Source organism: Drosophila hydei, unplaced genomic scaffold, assembly GCF_003285905.1.
Source record: "Drosophila hydei strain 15085-1641.00,03,60 unplaced genomic scaffold, DhydRS2 tig00000001-arrow-pilon, whole genome shotgun sequence".
Lineage (NCBI taxonomy): Eukaryota > Metazoa > Arthropoda > Insecta > Diptera > Drosophilidae > Drosophila > Drosophila hydei.
The window spans coordinates 11,477,205-11,496,593 of NW_022045643.1; the positions used below are offsets into that span (position 1 = coordinate 11,477,205).

Consider the following 19,389-nt stretch of genomic DNA (forward strand, 5'->3'; position numbering starts at 1 on the left):
ACTTTGTAATGTGTTATTGAAGCAATATAATAAAAAACTTTAAAATGAGTGGCAGCCATTCGAAAAATAGTAGCGGAGGTAAGTACTTCAAGAGCAAAGAATGTAAAGATTTTTCGTCTAATTTACACTGATACATGCAGCCGGCTATAACAGCCAAGCACCCATCACAATGCCCATACCAAGCATTGAGGAAAAAAACAAGCAAATGCAACAGGAGACGCTTATGGAAAAGCTACGTGCCAAGTACCGCAACAAGCCAAAGAGCTTCGAGGATATCAAGAAATCTGTGCGCATGTACTTCATAGAAAAGCACTATCCGCTGGACCCGCTTTGCAAGGCAGCGCTACAGTCGGCATTAGACAAGCTGCAGCACTACATCAAAGTAACATCCCGACACGGTCTTGTGGAGCGTTTGGAGAGTCTGTCTCGCCAGCTGGGTCTCAAATTCATGGAAGATCAGCAAATGCTATTCATTTCAACAGACATGTTCTACGTGGAGATCCTGCTTGATGCCAGTGGAAACCTTAGTGATGTCAAGGTCCACCACGAGTGTAAAATTGAGCAGCAATCTAATTCGAGTGCCAGTTCCTCAGAGTTGCTTAATTGCCTGAAGGCAGGCGACTTCGCAGACTTTACAGTCCAGCTGGAGGGCCTATCGTCCATTTACCAACTGAACGCCGAGCCGAAAGTCAAGAAAAAAGCCTTTGTAGCGCTACAGGCCATGGAAACGGACATTTTCAGCCTCTATCAGCACCAGCTGCAGCAACAACTTAGCAGCAGCAGTGACAGTTACTACATCATGAATAACTCATCGGTGGGCTTGGTCCTACCGCGTCGCGGAGGACATCCCATGAAGCTGACCTACTTCTGTCCGCCTCTTCACCTCATCGAGAAAAAGGTGAAAGGCGAGAATGTGCCCACTTCCAGTGGAACTGCAAGCAAGGACTTAAGCATTGAGCAGGTCATAAAAAGCCCCAACGGACTCAGCGCCACGCTAAATCTCGAAGCCTCGTCTGCTAACAAGCTGCAAATTCTGCCTATTGTCAGTTGCAGTAGTGAGTCTGGGCTGCCTCTAGAGCAACCCGTCTATGCGCCGCTCACGCAGAACAATTCAATGCTGATGCCGGCTACCTATGTTCTGCGTCTCAGTAAACCCATGCCCGTCTGCATAGAGTCACTGCGAGCTTTGGGTCTCCCTGGCCTTTCAAACGTAGCAAACGAGGAAGCTACGACAGTAATGAATCTAATTGTGCAAACGGCCTCAAGGCACTTAATAAAGAACACCCAGAAAGGCTTGTATGTGAATCTTCCGAAGGAGACGCACTGCTACTTCTTCACAGACAACCGCAGGCTGAAGGGCACTCTGATATCGTCGCTGCCATTCACTGAGCCTGCGCAGGTACTTAAAATAATTGCGTTCCTCAAGAAGCAGGCGCTCTTCTACACGCTCCTCTCCAGCTGCGTCAGGGAGCAACAGAAACAATACAATGGTGTGTAGCACTTATAAGAAAAAGAATAGTGTAAAATCTAATATCCGTTTGCATTTATTACAGACATGGACAGCACGGTCATTTTGGAAGTAACTGCTGTTTCGCTCAGTCAGATCACAGTGGAATTGCAGCATCCGTACGAGGAGTCGCTCGCCACGGTTGATTTTCTGCTGGAGGACGGCCAGGCAACTTGCACCATTTACTGCCTCAGCAATGAGTATGAAGAGCTCTCCCAGAAGCTTACTAGAACAGTGCGTCAGGTGCTCTCAATTCCGATGGTTATATATAAGTTGCTTAAGTGCTGGGATGAGGAGCATGAGCAAAAGCTGCATGGCAGTTTGGCCCCTGGAGCTGGCACAGGGAGTGGAACAGCGGGTGGACTAGGCAGGAAAGGAGGAGGTGGAGTTGGAGGTGGAAGTGGCGGAATGCATGGAACAAGTAACTTCGGACAGTTCGCAATTGAAGCAGCAGGAGAGGGCGGGATCGGAACTAGCGGCGGATTCAGTAGCCTTTCCAATCTTAAAATTGACTCCAAGGTTCGTTCCCTAGCTGATGCATTCGCTGCATCTACTTCGGCTGCTGCGGCCATTGCGGGCCTCATGAGTTTGAAGCGTGAAACCGATCCTCAATCAACTGGAGCAAATAGCCCTGTTCTCCCCTCCTGCTCTGGCTTGGAGTCCAAGGCCAGCGACCATGAGATCGCCGACAAGTACAAAAATATTTGGAAAGATAAAACGCCCAACCTGAAGCACTGCGTCAGCATCACTCCCATTGCTGGCGATGGAAAATCGCCGCTGCAGCAACAGGTGGACGTGCAGCGTACGGGCGGAATTGAAATCATCCCACTGAATGCGCCAGCCAATGTGGGCAGCTCTCCGAGCACGGGGTCTCCGGCTACAACAATCACCATCACACCCATCACTGGAGGTGGCAAAGAGACGAGCAAAGAGGCAAAAAAGCCAATTTCCAGTGGAAATGCTACTAAACGGCCTCATGAGGTCACCTCTTCGAACCCGAACAGTAGCACTTGCGGTAGCACCTCCAGCGATGCGCAGAAGGAAAAGAAACGCAAGAAGAAGCGAGATGACTCGCCCATGGGGCCTCCTGAGAAGGTATATTCACGGCAGAACTCGCCTGCGGCTGGCGGGATGGTGGATTCTTCGGCAGGAAGCGGCGTTGTGCGCAAGTTTTCGTCGCCCTCTACTTCGTCATCATCCTCGCCCAAGGGAGGGAGCGCTGCAGCTGCAGCGGCTCTGGGTCTGATGGCCGGCCAACCGTCGGCACGTCCCAGTCCGAAGCACTCTCCTGTGTACAGCAGCCCAAAGCACAACAGCAGCAGTAACACTGCCTCGAATAGCCCCAAATCGCCATTCGGCACCCTCTCGCCCAAGCATGGGTCCTCCGGCAAACCGAGCATGTCCACTCTCAAAAGTGCAACAGCGGCCACCAGTCTCAGTCTCAGTCCAAAGGGCGAGAAGTCCATGACAACAGGCGCCGGAAGTGGTTCCAGCTCTACTCACGCCATTCCTTTGGCTGCTGCTGGTTCTGGCTTGGGGTCCAGTGGTAATCCTTCCATGCTGCGGCCCGTGCCACCGCTGGCTAGCAGCAGCCAGTTGCCTGCTGCTATAAAAAAAGACAAATCCATCGCCAGCAGTTCCACATCTGTTGCACCACCGGGAGTCGCGGCTGCAGTAGCTGCGCTGAAGAGCTCCCAGCAGCAACAGCAGCAGCAGCAGCAACAGCAACAACTGAAGTCATCTGTGGCCAGCTTATCGCATCTAGCCGCAGGTGGAAATCTGGGCAGCTATGGGGCTCCAGCCGTGGCCGCCTTGGAGCTGAATGCACTACGCAAGGGAATGGCGGGAGCGGGAGTGGGATCGGGATTGGGCGCAGCTGCGGGAGCGGTAGGTGCGGTAAGTCCGTTTTCAATTTATGAGTAGCTCTCCTGTGCCCACCAACTCAACCGCCACCAACTCAACCTCCACCTGCACCTCTAACCCCTAGTTGATTATCTGTTTCCATTTTGCATACCACTAAAACTTTGATCTGAATGCAAAATATAAAATGAATAATTGTAATAATTTATTTATATTACTATTATAATTAATACTGTCACTGCTGTAGTTTTTGTTTTAATTCGATCTACTGTATGTTCTGTTTGTAAATATATTTACTTTTATTACCTATTTTCTAACTGCATCCGTGTTATTTGGTCTTATTAATCCCTGTGATGGGCTCTATTGCTTCAGTAGTCCCCAAAACAATCCCTCCATTGCAATATAATATATATTTTATGTAGTTTCTTTGCACTTTGCACGTTTCTTCTCAATTTGAGTACAATATTTATCCTCTTTCATGATGATCTATTGTTAATGTGATTTAATATGTAATGTGGAGTAGAGGATGTCTCGGATCATCTGGGCATACCTTATGTAAGGTTTTTGGGACCACTGACAAACTTTATACTAACGAGTTACTCTCTCTCTCTCTCGCTCTACCTATACACTTGCTGCGGTCTTGGCATGATTCGGGACATTAACCCTCAATCGACACTGCGCTACTTTTTGATTACTTTAATTTGCGTTTTCGGTTCGTTTTTCATTTGTTTGTCTCCACACACACACACGCACACGACCACGCGCTTCCTTTGTCAGGTTAGTTCGATGACGTCGACAGCAGCTTCGACGGCAACCATCCAAACCACAACAGCAGCGGATTCATCGGGCACCGCAACAGCAGTGGTGGAAGCGGGAGCGGCACTGGGAGCAGCACATGCAACAACAACAACAGCAGCAGCAACAACAACAACACAGCAGCAGCAGCCGCAGCGAGCAGTGCCACATAGTACCGACAATTCTAGTTGTACGAGCGGCAGCTCCACTACGGGAGCAGTCTCTGGCCTCTCCACGGGATACATGGTGAAGCCAAGCAGCCAGGAAGGCCTTAAACTGACCATCAATAAAACGAGTAGCGGGAAGAGAGAAAGCAAAGGCGGAGCAGCTGGGTCATCCGCGACCTCGACTTCGTCGTCCTCCACTAGCAGCAAGAAGCAACACACGGGCTTAAAGCCAGGCGTCAACAGCGGACCAGCCTCGAAGAAGGCGCTTTCATCGGCTTCCAGTACAGGGGCAAGCAGTTCCAGTTCGAGCAAACATCTCTTTCAGAAGGCGAACTCCTCTGGGAATCTGAGCAGCAAACTTTGCGGCTCCTCGTCTTTAGGCAGTGGTTTGCCTTTAACAAAGAGCAACAGCACCAACTCCTTCCAGGAGCATAGTGTGCCTAAGCGCCGGCCCAGTATGTGTAGTCCGGGAACTAGTGGAGGCGGTGGAGGTGGATCGCAGCGCAAGTCATCATTAACGGGCCATGGATCAGGATTGGGACCGGGAGGGGGAGCTGGTAGAATGTCACCAGCAGCGTTGAGCGGGTCGATGTCACAGCCACCGCCGCGCTTCGATCACCACACAGACATGATGACCATTCTACAATACGCCTCGCCCACCATGGCAGCCAGCATGGAGGGCTTCATCAAGGGACTGCACAACAAGTTTCAGATACCCAAATTGTCGCAGCGGCCAAGTGGCAACAATGGCGGAGCTGGACAGACTACCAGCACCACAGATCCATCGTTAGCAGCAGGAACAGCAGCTTCGTCTTCCTCCTCAGCCTCCTCGCTGGAGCAGCAACAGCAGCAGCAGCAGCTTAACGTGGATTTAAATGCCTTAGCAACCAGCCTGACGACTACATCGAATAGCAGCAGTGGAGGGCAGAAGCCATCGACAGCTTCCTCTGCAACGAGCGATATGCTGCTCAACCTGACAAGCACTGGCACAATAGGATCAGGTGATGGCATCGACGAGGAGCTGCTCGCCAGCTTGGCAGGCGAATGACAGCTCGAGATGGTTCAACCACTCTTTGCAATCCCAACTTAGTTCAAATAATGTGTTAAAGGCCTTTGGCTGCTTTCTGACAATGAGCTGTTGATTTTTAAATGTCAAATAGAATAAGAATTAAATATTTAACAAATTTATCCACATTCAATTGTTTATGTTGATTCACCAGAAGACAAGACGTCCATAGTATAATTTAGGATGTAAAAACTATGAAGCTAAATATTTATATTGATTTAGCATTTCGCCTAAACTAGGATGGCATATAAACCGCATTTAGTTTTTTAATCGATCGAAGGATCGCGCCAAGAGAAATAAATGCTTTCTACAATAATGAATTTAAATACCAAATTTCGATTGTTGCAAAAACGCAGATTAATCGTATATCGGTGGCTTAATAGCTCTGGTAACACAGATGGAAATGCGCAACATGTGGTATTTTTTTCGCATTAATAGGAAATTGCAATTAGTGGAGGGTGGTGTTGATTGTTGATCCGTGGAATTTTCGAAAAAAAAAGAAAAATGTCTACCAGTTACGACGGATACAAGTCTCCTTTGAGTACACGATACGCCAGTAAGGAGATGCAGTTCCTGTTCAGTGACCAGAACAAGTTCTCAACCTGGCGGCAACTGTGGGTTTGGCTAGCCAAGGCGGAACATTCACTTGGCTTAGCCATAACCGAAGAACAGATAGCTCAGATGGAGCAGCACATAAAGGATATAGATTTCGAAGCGGCAGCTGCCGAGGAGGGTCTCACCAGGCACGATGTTATGGCGCACGTGCACGTCTTTGCCAAGCAATGCCCGGTGGCCGCACCGGTCATTCACCTGGGTGCCACTTCGTGTTATGTGGGTGACAATACGGATCTCATTGTGTTGCGCGATGCATTGCAACTGCTATTGCCGCGCGTGGCAACCGTTGTAGGAGGCCTGCAACAATTCGCCGAGACCTACAAGGACCTGCCGACTCTAGGCTTTACTCATCTGCAACCGGCACAGCTGACGACAGTTGGCAAACGTGCCTGCCTCTGGATCCAGGATCTACTAATGGATGAGCGTGCTCTGCGACGCTGTCTTGAGGATCTGCGCTTCCGCGGCGTGAAGGGCACCACAGGTACGCAGGCTTCGTTCATGGAGCTCTTCAACGGTGATAGCCAGAAGGTGAAACAACTGGACAAGCTGGTAACACAACTGGCGGGTTTCAGCAAGCCCTACGCCGTCACCGGTCAAACATATTCGCGCAAAGTGGATGTAGAGGTGATGGGTGCCCTGGCCAGCCTAGGCACTACTATTCATAAAATGTGCTCTGACCTGCGCATTCTTGCCTCACGGAAGGAGCTGGAGGAGCCATTCGAGACCACACAGATTGGCTCATCGGCAATGCCTTATAAACGCAACCCTATGCGCTCGGAACGCTGCTGCGCACTGGCTCGACACTTAATCACATTGTTTAGCAATGCGGCAAATACACACGCGACGCAGTGGTTGGAGCGTACTCTGGATGACTCGGCCAATAGAAGGCTGACGTTGTCGGAGGGCTTCTTGGCTGCTGATGCAGCTCTGCTCACGCTGCTGAATATCTCCCAAGGACTGGTTGTCTATCCCAAGGTCATTGAGCGCCACATCGCTCAAGAGCTACCATTTATGTCCACGGAGAACATTATTATGGCAATGGTAAAGGCTGGCGGAGATCGGCAAGTGTGCCACGAGAAGATTCGAGTTCTCTCCCAAGAAGCCGGTGCTCAGGTTAAGCAGCTTGGCAAAGATAACGATCTGATAAACCGCGTGCGCAACGACTCCTATTTTGCACCCATTCTGGATCAGCTCGACCACATACTGGATGCTCGCACCTTCACGGGTCGTGCCAGCGAACAAGTGGGCGAGTTCATAGCCGAGGAGGTGCAGCCCGTGCTGGCCCGCTATACCGACGCCCTAAAGAACGTCCAGGCTGTCCAACTAAATATCTAATTTTAATATCAGCCATTGATGCACTTATTAAACCGTTATGCTCCAAGCAATTAAATACATTCACATTTTATATTATGACGTATTTGTTTTAAAAACCACCATCTCTCCCAGATTGGGGTTATCGCTGAAGTTCTTTGACCCGTGGACCCCTATGCAATTCCTATTTGCTTCTCAGGTTTCTGACGCGCCTATGTTGTTCGTTGAGAGCTCAAACCCACAAGCCTCCAGCGTCGAACTGCAAACCGCATCAGATAACCCCTACATTTGTTTACACATTTTCTCAATCGCAGTCTAGAGCATTCATACAAATTTATTTTGCTGACTACTAACGTTCCAAAGCATCATATATTTATCATGACTATATAAATTAAGAAAGTACATAAGATAATACAGCATTCATTTGAGTTAAGGCAGCCACTTGATAAGCCCATCATACTAACACTTAAAACTATTAAAGAACAGCTCGTTGTCAGAGTACAGCCAAAGGCCTTTAACACATTATTTGAACTAAGTTGGGATTGCAAAGAGTGGTTGAACCATCTCGAGCTGTCATTCGCCTGCCAAGCTGGCGAGCAGCTCCTCGTCGATGCCATCACCTGATCCTATTGTGCCAGTGCTTGTCAGGTTGAGCAGCATATCGCTCGTTGCAGAGGAAGCTGTCGATGGCTTCTGCCCTCCACTGCTGCTATTCGATGTAGTCGTCAGGCTGGTTGCTAAGGCATTTAAATCCACGTTAAGCTGCTGCTGCTGCTGTTGCTGCTCCAGCGAGGAGGCTGAGGAGGAAGACGAAGCTGCTGTTCCTGCTGCTAACGATGGATCTGTGGTGCTGGTAGTCTGTCCAGCTCCGCCATTGTTGCCACTTGGCCGCTGAGACAATTTGGGTATCTGAAACTTGTTGTGCAGTCCCTTGATGAAGCCCTCCATGCTGGCTGCCATGGTGGGCGAGGCGTATTGTAGAATGGTCATCATGTCTGTGTGGTGATCGAAGCGCGGCGGTGGCTGTGACATCGACCCGCTCAACGCTGCTGGTGACATTCTACCAGCTCCCCCTCCCGGTCCCAATCCTGATCCATGGCCCGTTAATGATGACTTGCGCTGCGATCCACCTCCACCGCCTCCACTAGTTCCCGGACTACACATACTGGGCCGGCGCTTAGGCACACTATGCTCCTGGAAGGAGTTGGTGCTGTTGCTCTTTGTTAAAGGCAAACCACTGCCTAAAGACGAGGAGCCGCAAAGTTTGCTGCTCAGATTCCCAGAGGAGTTCGCCTTCTGAAAGAGATGTTTGCTCGAACTGGAACTGCTTGCCCCTGTACTGGAAGCCGATGAAAGCGCCTTCTTCGAGGCTGGTCCGCTGTTGACGCCTGGCTTTAAGCCCGTGTGTTGCTTCTTGCTGCTAGTGGAGGACGACGAAGTCGAGGTCGCGGATGACCCAGCTGCTCCGCCTTTGCTTTCTCTCTTCCCGCTACTCGTTTTATTGATGGTCAGTTTAAGGCCTTCCTGGCTGCTTGGCTTCACCATGTATCCCGTGGAGAGGCCAGAGACTGCTCCCGTAGTGGAGCTGCCGCTCGTACAACTAGAATTGTCGGTACTATGTGGCACTGCTCGCTGCGGCTGCTGCTGCTGTGTTGTTGTTGTTGCTGCTGCTGTTGTTGTTGTTGCATGTGCTGCTCCCAGTGCCGCTCCCGCTTCCACCACTGCTGTTGCGGTGCCCGATGAATCCGCTGCTGTTGTGGTTTGGATGGTTGCCGTCGAAGCTGCTGTCGACGTCATCGAACTAACCTGACAAAGGAAGCGCGTGGTCGTGTGCGTGTGTGTGTGTGGAGACAAACAAATGAAAAACGAACCGAAAACGCAAATTAAAGTAATCAAAAAGTAGCGCAGTGTCGATTGAGGGTTAATGTCCCGAATCATGCCAAGACCGCAGCAAGTGTATAGGTAGAGCGAGAGAGAGAGAGAGTAACTCGTTAGTATAAAGTTTGTCAGTGGTCCCAAAAACCTTACATAAGGTATGCCCAGATGATCCGAGACATCCTCTACTCCACATTACATATTAAATCACATTAACAATAGATCATCATGAAAGAGGATAAATATTGTACTCAAATTGAGAAGAAACGTGCAAAGTGCAAAGAAACTACATAAAATATATATTATATTGCAATGGAGGGATTGTTTTGGGGACTACTGAAGCAATAGAGCCCATCACAGGGATTAATAAGACCAAATAACACGGATGCAGTTAGAAAATAGGTAATAAAAGTAAATATATTTACAAACAGAACATACAGTAGATCGAATTAAAACAAAAACTACAGCAGTGACAGTATTAATTATAATAGTAATATAAATAAATTATTACAATTATTCATTTTATATTTTGCATTCAGATCAAAGTTTTAGTGGTATGCAAAATGGAAACAGATAATCAACTAGGGGTTAGAGGTGCAGGTGGAGGTTGAGTTGGTGGCGGTTGAGTTGGTGGGCACAGGAGAGCTACTCATAAATTGAAAACGGACTTACCGCACCTACCGCTCCCGCAGCTGCGCCCAATCCCGATCCCACTCCCGCTCCCGCCATTCCCTTGCGTAGTGCATTCAGCTCCAAGGCGGCCACGGCTGGAGCCCCATAGCTGCCCAGATTTCCACCTGCGGCTAGATGCGATAAGCTGGCCACAGATGACTTCAGTTGTTGCTGTTGCTGCTGCTGCTGCTGCTGTTGCTGCTGGGAGCTCTTCAGCGCAGCTACTGCAGCCGCGACTCCCGGTGGAGCAACAGATGTGGAACTACTGGCGATGGATTTGTCTTTTTTTATAGCAGCAGGCAACTGGCTGCTGCTAGCCAGCGGTGGCACGGGCCGCAGCATGGAAGGATTACCACTGGACCCCAAGCCAGAACCAGCAGCAGCCAAAGGAATGGCGTGAGTAGAGCTGGAACCACTTCCGGCGCCTGTTGTCATGGACTTCTCGCCCTTTGGACTGAGACTGAGACTGGTGGCCGCTGTTGCACTTTTGAGAGTGGACATGCTCGGTTTGCCGGAGGACCCATGCTTGGGCGAGAGGGTGCCGAATGGCGATTTGGGGCTATTCGAGGCAGTGTTACTGCTGCTGTTGTGCTTTGGGCTGCTGTACACAGGAGAGTGCTTCGGACTGGGACGTGCCGACGGTTGGCCGGCCATCAGACCCAGAGCCGCTGCAGCTGCAGCGCTCCCTCCCTTGGGCGAGGATGATGACGAAGTAGAGGGCGACGAAAACTTGCGCACAACGCCGCTTCCTGCCGAAGAATCCACCATCCCGCCAGCCGCAGGCGAGTTCTGCCGTGAATATACCTTCTCAGGAGGCCCCATGGGCGAGTCATCTCGCTTCTTCTTGCGTTTCTTTTCCTTCTGCGCATCGCTGGAGGTGCTACCGCAAGTGCTACTGTTCGGGTTCGAAGAGGAGGTGACCTCATGAGGCCGTTTAGTAGCATTTCCACTGGAAATTGGCTTTTTTGCCTCTTTGCTCGTCTCTTTGCCACCTCCAGTGATGGGTGTGATGGTGATTGTTGTAGCCGGAGACCCCGTGCTCGGAGAGCTGCCCACATTGGCTGGCGCATTCAGTGGGATGATTTCAATTCCGCCCGTACGCTGCACGTCCACCTGTTGCTGCAGCGGCGATTTTCCATCGCCAGCAATGGGAGTGATGCTGACGCAGTGCTTCAGGTTGGGCGTTTTATCTTTCCAAATATTTTTGTACTTGTCGGCGATCTCATGGTCGCTGGCCTTGGACTCCAAGCCAGAGCAGGAGGGGAGAACAGAGCTATTTGCTCCAGTTGATTGAGGATCGGTTTCACGCTTCAAACTCATGAGGCCCGCAATGGCCGCAGCAGCCGAAGTAGATGCAGCGAATGCATCAGCTAGGGAACGAACCTTGGAGTCAATTTTAAGATTGGAAAGGCTACTGAATCCGCCGCTAGTTCCGATCCCGCCCTCTCCTGCTGCTTCAATTGCGAACTGTCCGAAGTTACTTGTTCCATGCATTCCGCCACTTCCACCTCCAACTCCACCTCCTCCTTTCCTGCCTAGTCCACCCGCTGTTCCACTCCCTGTGCCAGCTCCAGGGGCCAAACTGCCATGCAGCTTTTGCTCATGCTCCTCATCCCAGCACTTAAGCAACTTATATATAACCATCGGAATTGAGAGCACCTGACGCACTGTTCTAGTAAGCTTCTGGGAGAGCTCTTCATACTCATTGCTCAGGCAGTAAATGGTGCAAGTTGCCTGGCCGTCCTCCAGCAGAAAATCAACCGTGGCGAGCGACTCCTCGTACGGATGCTGCAATTCCACTGTGATCTGACTGAGCGAAACAGCAGTTACTTCCAAAATGACCGTGCTGTCCATGTCTGTAATAAATGCAAACGGATATTAGATTTTACACTATTCTTTTTCTTATAAGTGCTACACACCATTGTATTGTTTCTGTTGCTCCCTGACGCAGCTGGAGAGGAGCGTGTAGAAGAGCGCCTGCTTCTTGAGGAACGCAATTATTTTAAGTACCTGCGCAGGCTCCGTGAATGGCAGCGACGATATCAGAGTGCCCTTCAGCCTGCGGTTGTCTGTGAAGAAGTAGCAGTGCGTCTCCTTCGGAAGATTCACATACAAGCCTTTCTGGGTGTTCTTTATTAAGTGCCTTGAGGCCGTTTGCACAATTAGATTCATTACTGTCGTAGCTTCCTCGTTTGCTACGTTTGAAAGGCCAGGGAGACCCAAAGCTCGCAGTGACTCTATGCAGACGGGCATGGGTTTACTGAGACGCAGAACATAGGTAGCCGGCATCAGCATTGAATTGTTCTGCGTGAGCGGCGCATAGACGGGTTGCTCTAGAGGCAGCCCAGACTCACTACTGCAACTGACAATAGGCAGAATTTGCAGCTTGTTAGCAGACGAGGCTTCGAGATTTAGCGTGGCGCTGAGTCCGTTGGGGCTTTTTATGACCTGCTCAATGCTTAAGTCCTTGCTTGCAGTTCCACTGGAAGTGGGCACATTCTCGCCTTTCACCTTTTTCTCGATGAGGTGAAGAGGCGGACAGAAGTAGGTCAGCTTCATGGGATGTCCTCCGCGACGCGGTAGGACCAAGCCCACCGATGAGTTATTCATGATGTAGTAACTGTCACTGCTGCTGCTAAGTTGTTGCTGCAGCTGGTGCTGATAGAGGCTGAAAATGTCCGTTTCCATGGCCTGTAGCGCTACAAAGGCTTTTTTCTTGACTTTCGGCTCGGCGTTCAGTTGGTAAATGGACGATAGGCCCTCCAGCTGGACTGTAAAGTCTGCGAAGTCGCCTGCCTTCAGGCAATTAAGCAACTCTGAGGAACTGGCACTCGAATTAGATTGCTGCTCAATTTTACACTCGTGGTGGACCTTGACATCACTAAGGTTTCCACTGGCATCAAGCAGGATCTCCACGTAGAACATGTCTGTTGAAATGAATAGCATTTGCTGATCTTCCATGAATTTGAGACCCAGCTGGCGAGACAGACTCTCCAAACGCTCCACAAGACCGTGTCGGGATGTTACTTTGATGTAGTGCTGCAGCTTGTCTAATGCCGACTGTAGCGCTGCCTTGCAAAGCGGGTCCAGCGGATAGTGCTTTTCTATGAAGTACATGCGCACAGATTTCTTGATATCCTCGTAGCTCTTTGGCTTGTTGCGGTACTTGGCACGTAGCTTTTCCATAAGCGTCTCCTGTTGCATTTGCTTGTTTTTTTCCTCAATGCTTGGTATGGGCATTGTGATGGGTGCTTGGCCTCTATAGCCGGCTGCATGTATCAGTGTAAATTAGACGAAAATGCTTCGAATTGATTTGCACTTAAGGTACTTACCTCCGCTGTTGTTTCTTGAATGACTTCCGCTCATTTTCCTCGATTTTTCACATTATTAAAACTATATTTAGTAATTATTTATAGAACTTGCATATCCAACATATTTTCTGCGTCCATTTTTTTCAGCAGAAAGAACCAATGCTGTGCAGCATATTCGCCATTCACTGCGTTTCGTTCGATTAAATGAACCAGTTCGTCTTTTAAAATATATCGATATTTTAATTTTAATTTATAACGTTTATTTGGTTTATTTTACCATAACTACACTGTCGAAGATATAACATTATTCATCCTTACGATTTTTGAATCAAAAATTGAAAGCTTTAAATCTTGAGTCTTATTAAAGGGTAATGATTTTAAATAATAGATTAAGTGCATGCAATGTTCTGAAATTATTAAAAAGATTTATAAAATGCTAATATGATTATTTGTATTTGGAATACTTAAGACTTAATCTAATCTTGGATTACAGGGTATGGGCTAGGAATCAAAAGCCATGCAGCACTAAGCCAGTCTGATGGAATCACAGCCTCCCCCACCTATTACCACCACATGTAGGACACACGAAGCAGGTACGTTAACTTCATTAGGCTCCAACAAGAGTAGCCTGTGAGCAAGTTGCCTGTCAGTCTTCTGTTTCCGCTCGGTTACCGGAAGCTGCGTCAAATATCCTAACTGCCAAAACAAGCAGCTTCAGTTATAATTCAATTGCCTTCTGGCTTCTACTCCAACCACACATACACATCATCTATGACATATGTTCTGCACCATTCGATTTCATTTTTTATTTACAATTTCTTTATTGCATTTTCAATTTAAATTTGCAGGCTGAATAGCTCGACAGGCCGCCTGTCTGGTTTCATACGAACATGAATGAGGCATGAAAGCCGAAAAGCCAACCACATTAACAATTTAATGAGTACTTATGGAGCTGCTTGCTTGCCACTTGGCTAGTCAATCGATGGCTGTACAATTTTATGTGCTCTTGCGACTTGCTACAATATAAATCAGATATTTTCAAATTTAGCAATTGGCAATTTGTTTTAGGTATGTAACATATTTCTTTATATTTTAAATAACCAATATATGCTTACCTGCTCATATTCAGAGCATTATCTATGTAGGGTATCTAGTGTGCCATGCGGCTTTATATTTACACTTCAATTAGCTCGCAAAAATGTCGATGGAGCGATAGATAACCAACACAAATCACAAATGAAATGCTTCAACTGCTCCCCTACTGACAGCAGCATCCAATTTAACTTGATTAACGCAATCATGTGCATAATTTGGCCTGGCTGGAGCCCAGCTGTGATTTAATATTGCCATGGCCAAATGTTTTCTTAAAGTTGTAGTAACCTCATCGGTTTAGCATTAGGCCAACGTGGCGCCCCTACCCTTTGTAGACGCGCACAAAGCCAACAAACAAGACCCAATTTACATAGAATAGCTAGCGATTATCGCATCAGCCTCGCCTTATGGCTGCCACAAACTGCGCCTGCAGCGTTTTTAATATGCACCAACATTTGCATCACGCGGTATCCTTGCTCTACACACTTCCGCCTAGAGATGGCCTCTAACGGCTAAGCAAACCTATATTAATTTAGTATTGATTTATATTCAAAATTTGTCTTATATTTTGTGTTTGTATAAATGAATATTGCGAATTAAGTTTTAAGACTGAGAGTAACCATAGAACTTTAGCTAAGGTTATATATATATTTAATATTTCAGATCTTATACAAAACTTATACAAACTTGATATATTTATATTTACACTTATTCTTATATTAAGTGATAGTAAAATAAAGTAAAATTTTATGTTTTATTTGATCATAGTCATCCTTAACTATGGCTAGACATGGTCTTTACGGACTTCTTAGTTAGCACAAAAAGAAAATATATTTATATACCATATTTAAAGTTCAATTCAATGTTTTTTTAGTTTTTATAAAAAATATTTTATTTCTTTTATGATTTAGAACTTACAAAATATCTAAGAAATAAAAGCAGAGTTCGCCCACTTCATTTAAGTCTTGTTATTATCTTATACGAATATAGAAAGGAACTAATTCTTTAGTTTTTATTACAAATTAATTAGTTCTACTTAAAAACACCTTTTACATTAAATATTTATTTTATCACATTTTTCCATAAATTTCTAAGCTTAATTTTAGTCAAAAGGTTTTTCTACATGCCCAAGCTAAATAAATAGCTCAAAGTATCTCATTTTTATTCACATTTAATATTAAATTCTAAATTTATAATATTTATAACATTTATAATATTTGTAATATTTATAATATTTATATTTATATTTATCACATTTATAATATTTTTAATAATTATAATATTTATTATATTTATAATATTAATAATGTTTATAATATTCAATATTAACCCGTGTCTTTCGTGTCACGAGAGGAGCCCGAGTTCTGTTTCGCCAACCTCCCACTCTCAGTTATAAAAGCAAGCGAAAAAAGTATGAAATTTGTATGCACTACACTTGCATAACATTGACGAAGCCGCTGTTGAAAGTTTCGCCCTCTGCTTGGCTGGCTACAATGGGCACTTGAAGCTTCAATCAGCTCTCCCTGATGATCCCTGGTCGGCTGACGACGTTAACTTCGTTGATATTATCCCTGCGGCTGCTCGATTTACACCAGCTCATAAACGTTTTGTGATGTAATAATGTTTAATAGGATTATATTTTGGACTAGGGTGAGACTTAATGCAAGCCTGAAAGGGAAAGAGAAGGGAGACAGAATAAACATAGTAGTTTTTGTTGCTTGTATTGTCAATAAATATAAAAAGAAGCGTTGGTCTGCATTCGCGATACTTAAATGTTTGCCCTAGCGTTGTCTATTGCTTGCTGATAATCCAACTGAAAATATTTTGGCAAGCGAGTCTTAAGCTTCTCGCTTACAAATTCGCCTTAAGCGCCATAAGCCCAAGCACATGTCGCATCACCTTTAAGGACACGTAAGCGCCGAGCCGTGCGTCGCATGCATTCCAAATGCAATTCAATTTCCTTTTACTGGTATCGTCCTTGGTCCTTGGAGCCGCTGCCATGTCGCCTGGCTACATTGGTTATTGATTGTTAGCCTTAATTCTCCAAACAGCTCTAGTAAGTTGCCATTGTCGTCACTCGCTTAATATACAGTTGTCTCAAATATATCCTGTATATCCTGTATATCCTGAGCACCGTTTAGCGGGCTATTGAATCGTCTTTGCAATTACCTGAAAATCTGTACGGCTTCAATTTTATTGCACACATTTCAATTGCAATCACGGACTGCATGTCAAGCAATTAACAGAGCTCCGTTTGCGTTACATCGGGGATACAAACGGGCTTAAATGCAGCTTAGCACGAGATTCCCGCTAAAGCTTAAAATGTTCTGAGAATCTGCATATGTTTTTTACGAATTTAGCTACAAGTTTTCTAAGCCAGTACACCTGACTTGTAAATACCCTGCACGCATGAATAGGCAATCATGACTTTACTTTAACAACTCATTATAATAAAGGAATTCCTATATGAAACATTATACGTTTTGGCTTTTCAACAGTGCATGCATTTTTAATCAGTGTAAAAGACAAATCGAGTAGTAAAGTCTTGAAGGAAAGGTTCTCTATTACATATTTGTATAAAGAAAATGATGATAATGTGTGAAGTATGTATGTCCCAAAATTATGTAACTTTTGAATGAGAATCTTAGATGTACGCATAGTTTATACATATATGTAGCACATAGTTCTGCGTGGAGTCCCGTTAACTTATTATATATCAGCCACAGGTTGCCTTGGAATGCATATTTCGTGGCTAAAATATCCTATATAGAGACAGTTTATTTTCCTATTTAGAAAGTAGTTTATAGACCATACAAGAATCAACTTATCTAAGTCGAAGTCTTTCCTAATAACTACAAAATTTGTTAATACTCAGCTGAATCGATTATTATTGATTACATGAATACAAATGTTCGATGATTTGCAAACTAAAATATTTCTAACCTTCAGCTTATATGGAATGAAGTAGAAACAAACAGACGAACGCTAGCAGATAAGTAGATGGATATGGATATGGCTTGCTGGTGATGTTGATCGAGAATATATATTCTTTGTGTCGACTGCCTACTCCACATAATCTGTTTAACTAGCTCCAATGGATACTGTTTTTACAGCCTTGACTTGTTGATATGCCAGAGGTTATGGCCTACACGGTCAACTTTGCAAGGTTAGTTTAGTGGGGGTATCTATGCCAGTATCTACGTCTACTTAACAATTGATTGTTGTGGTTGTTGCTGTTGCTGTTGACGCTGTCAGGTGGAAAGTAATTGAAGTTTCACAACAACTTTTGCCATCAAACAAGCCGACAGCTGCTCGCTTTATCTGTCATCAGCGACACCGCCTACGGCTCTGTTTGGGTCTTTGATGTATTTGACTCATAGTTTTTTCTGCTTGGCTCATCCCAATTGCAGTGCGGCCCTTCGATTACGTTGAGTGTGTCAGATTCGAGAAAAGTTTTGAGCAACTTTCCGTCTATCTTTAACACACCGAGCTGGGCGATTTGTTTACACGTTCTGTTCGCCGCAAATTATTTGCATGTGGAAAGTCCAACAACTTTCGCTCTGGCAAATCTCGTCGATTAATCTTGCGCATATGTTGGGTTCTTCGCACTGTTTGTTTTCAGTTTGAAATTTTCAATTTTGCACTTACAAGATTTTATGTTTGGCCTTAAATTGTGTCAGGCTCGTTTTTTTTTGTTTTTTTCTTTCTGCTTTGCTCTCAGTTTGTTTAGACTGTTGGTTTTGGCCGAGTGCCAACTGTGGGCGTGTCAGACAACTTGAGAAGCAAACACAAGGTTCAGTTAGTGTTGCGTAACACAAGGAAACTGTGCAGAAATCACGCTTAAGCAAGAAATGAAAATAATCGTAATATTGATTCAAAAAAGTGAAATTGTTTTTGCTTAATGATTCCTTGTCGAGATTGATTGATAGACTAGAAGTAAGCAGAATTTATATGTAAATATAAGAGTCGATCCCGTGTATTAACATGTTTAGAAATCAGTCTGTATTATCTTTCTCTTGAATTTGTCGAAATTCTGCCCGCACTTACACTGACTTTAACTTTATATTCTATGTCGCCAAATGGCATAATCGAAAGGACAGATCCTGAATATGAAAAAAAATCAATTCAGAACAAATATGTAGAATTATATAAGAAAAGGGTTCCATTTTGTCGAACCCTATCACACATACAGGTCTTCAGCTCTGATTAGCTGCGCATCTCTGTGATGAGTTCTGAGAACAGTTTGCTAAAGAATTTCAATCAGCTCTGAACACGTTTTTGTTTACACTGCCCGCACATTTATGAGCTGGCGTGCGTCTGCTTATCAGGTGATTAGTGCTATCAACGCTGCTGGCCATGTTACCAAGTTCAATAAAATCAGGATCAAACCGAGAAATGTTGGCCTGCGCGCGTGTGTGAGTATGTGTATGTGTGCATGTGTGCGTTATTGTTTACGCCTTTGGCATTGTAATCAATACAAAAAAAAATGGAAAAAAAGCCTGACCGAGCTGAGTAGGTGGGCTTGACGTTTTCCAGGACCAGGCAAGCGTGTAAATGCAATTTCCGTTTGTTGCAGCCGGAATTTCGTGCACGCCAAGGGAACTCCCAGTGACTGCTTGACTGACAGCGACCAACAACACTGGCAGCACCACCACCAGCACCACAACTGGCATCAGAGGCAGCCAAAGGAGCAACATGGTGGGACGCCATGCTGATGCACTTTCTGCCTTGCTCCATGCGCGAAAAGCATTCTTAAAATTTTTTAAAAAATATAAATTCCATTTTCGGGTTGCATTGCAATTCATTCTTATAGATCAGACATGAGGCATTGAGTTTGGTTTTCTCTTTTGCTATTTACTATTCTAAATATTTCATTTTCTATTTGTCAGCTTCATGTTAGAGATTTGTCGTATAAGATACAAATGTAGATATATATATAAATGTAGATATATACTTTAATTTAAAAATAATATTATTTGAATAATCTTTATATTTACTATTTCCAGTTGTCTTTAAACTGTAATTTATACGCTTTTAAATTTTTTTAAATTATTATTTTTCTATTATTCGCTTTTCCCATATCTTTTATATATTTTTATATATATTTATTTTTTTATA

The 19,389-nt window shown here is 45.4% G+C and overlaps 3 protein-coding genes and 1 long non-coding RNA gene across 6 annotated transcripts; 3 read left to right on the forward strand and 1 right to left on the reverse strand.

The window, feature by feature from the left end:
* Position 1: 1 nt before the first annotated feature.
* LOC111600992 (mediator of RNA polymerase II transcription subunit 1) lies at positions 2–5,517 on the forward strand. Of its 2 annotated transcripts, none has more exons than XM_030225780.1 (4): positions 2–78; positions 141–1,490; positions 1,554–3,403; positions 4,145–5,517. In XM_030225780.1, exons 1-4 carry the CDS (start codon positions 45–47, stop codon positions 5,375–5,377), a joined length of 4,467 nt encoding a protein of 1,488 aa, XP_030081640.1. In that variant the 5' UTR covers positions 2–44; the 3' UTR covers positions 5,378–5,517. The 2 variants fall into 2 exon arrangements, with proteins under 2 accessions (XP_030081640.1, XP_030081641.1); XM_030225781.1 differs by having other exon boundaries at positions 4,150–4,405.
* Positions 5,518–5,819: 302 nt separating this feature from the next.
* LOC111600938 (adenylosuccinate lyase) lies at positions 5,820–7,420 on the forward strand. The gene has a single exon (XM_023317309.2). It carries the CDS (start codon positions 5,900–5,902, stop codon positions 7,343–7,345), a length of 1,446 nt encoding a protein of 481 aa, XP_023173077.2. The 5' UTR covers positions 5,820–5,899; the 3' UTR covers positions 7,346–7,420.
* A 91-nt stretch (positions 7,421–7,511) lies between these two features.
* Positions 7,512–13,345, reverse strand: LOC111600975 (mediator of RNA polymerase II transcription subunit 1-like). 2 transcript variants are annotated; one of them, XM_030226161.1, is made up of 4 exons: positions 13,201–13,345; positions 11,788–13,137; positions 9,869–11,724; positions 7,512–9,127 (listed from the first exon to the last, which is right to left on the reverse strand). In XM_030226161.1, the coding sequence occupies exons 1-4, from the start codon at positions 13,232–13,234 to the stop codon at positions 7,895–7,897; spliced, it is 4,473 nt and encodes a 1,490-aa protein (XP_030082021.1). In that variant the 5' UTR covers positions 13,235–13,345; the 3' UTR covers positions 7,512–7,894. The 2 variants fall into 2 exon arrangements, with proteins under 2 accessions (XP_030082021.1, XP_030082023.1); XM_030226163.1 differs by having other exon boundaries at positions 8,856–9,122.
* Positions 13,346–13,481: 136 nt separating this feature from the next.
* On the forward strand, positions 13,482–14,100 carry LOC111600976. The gene is made up of 3 exons (XR_002751514.1): positions 13,482–13,547; positions 13,673–13,772; positions 14,028–14,100. It is a non-coding gene; the product is annotated as an uncharacterized LOC111600976 (long non-coding RNA).
* Positions 14,101–19,389: the final 5,289 nt, after the last annotated feature.

Coding starts and splice junctions, on each gene's coding strand:
- LOC111600992 (XM_030225780.1), top strand. CDS start 45: ATGAGTGGCAGCCATTCGAAAAATAGTAGCGGAG. Junction 1,491..1,553: donor GCAACAGAAACAATACAATG/GTGTGTAGCACT, acceptor CATTTATTACAG/ACATGGACAGCACGGTCATT. Junction 3,404..4,144: donor CTGCGGGAGCGGTAGGTGCG/GTAAGTCCGTTT, acceptor TTCCTTTGTCAG/GTTAGTTCGATGACGTCGAC.
- LOC111600938 (XM_023317309.2), top strand. CDS start 5,900: ATGTCTACCAGTTACGACGGATACAAGTCTCCTTTGAGTACACGATAC.
- LOC111600975 (XM_030226161.1), bottom strand. CDS start 13,234: ATGAGCGGAAGTCATTCAAGAAACAACAGCGGAG. Junction 13,138..13,200: donor TTCAAGAAACAACAGCGGAG/GTAAGTACCTTA, acceptor TGATACATGCAG/CCGGCTATAGAGGCCAAGCA. Junction 9,128..9,868: donor CTGCGGGAGCGGTAGGTGCG/GTAAGTCCGTTT, acceptor TTCCTTTGTCAG/GTTAGTTCGATGACGTCGAC.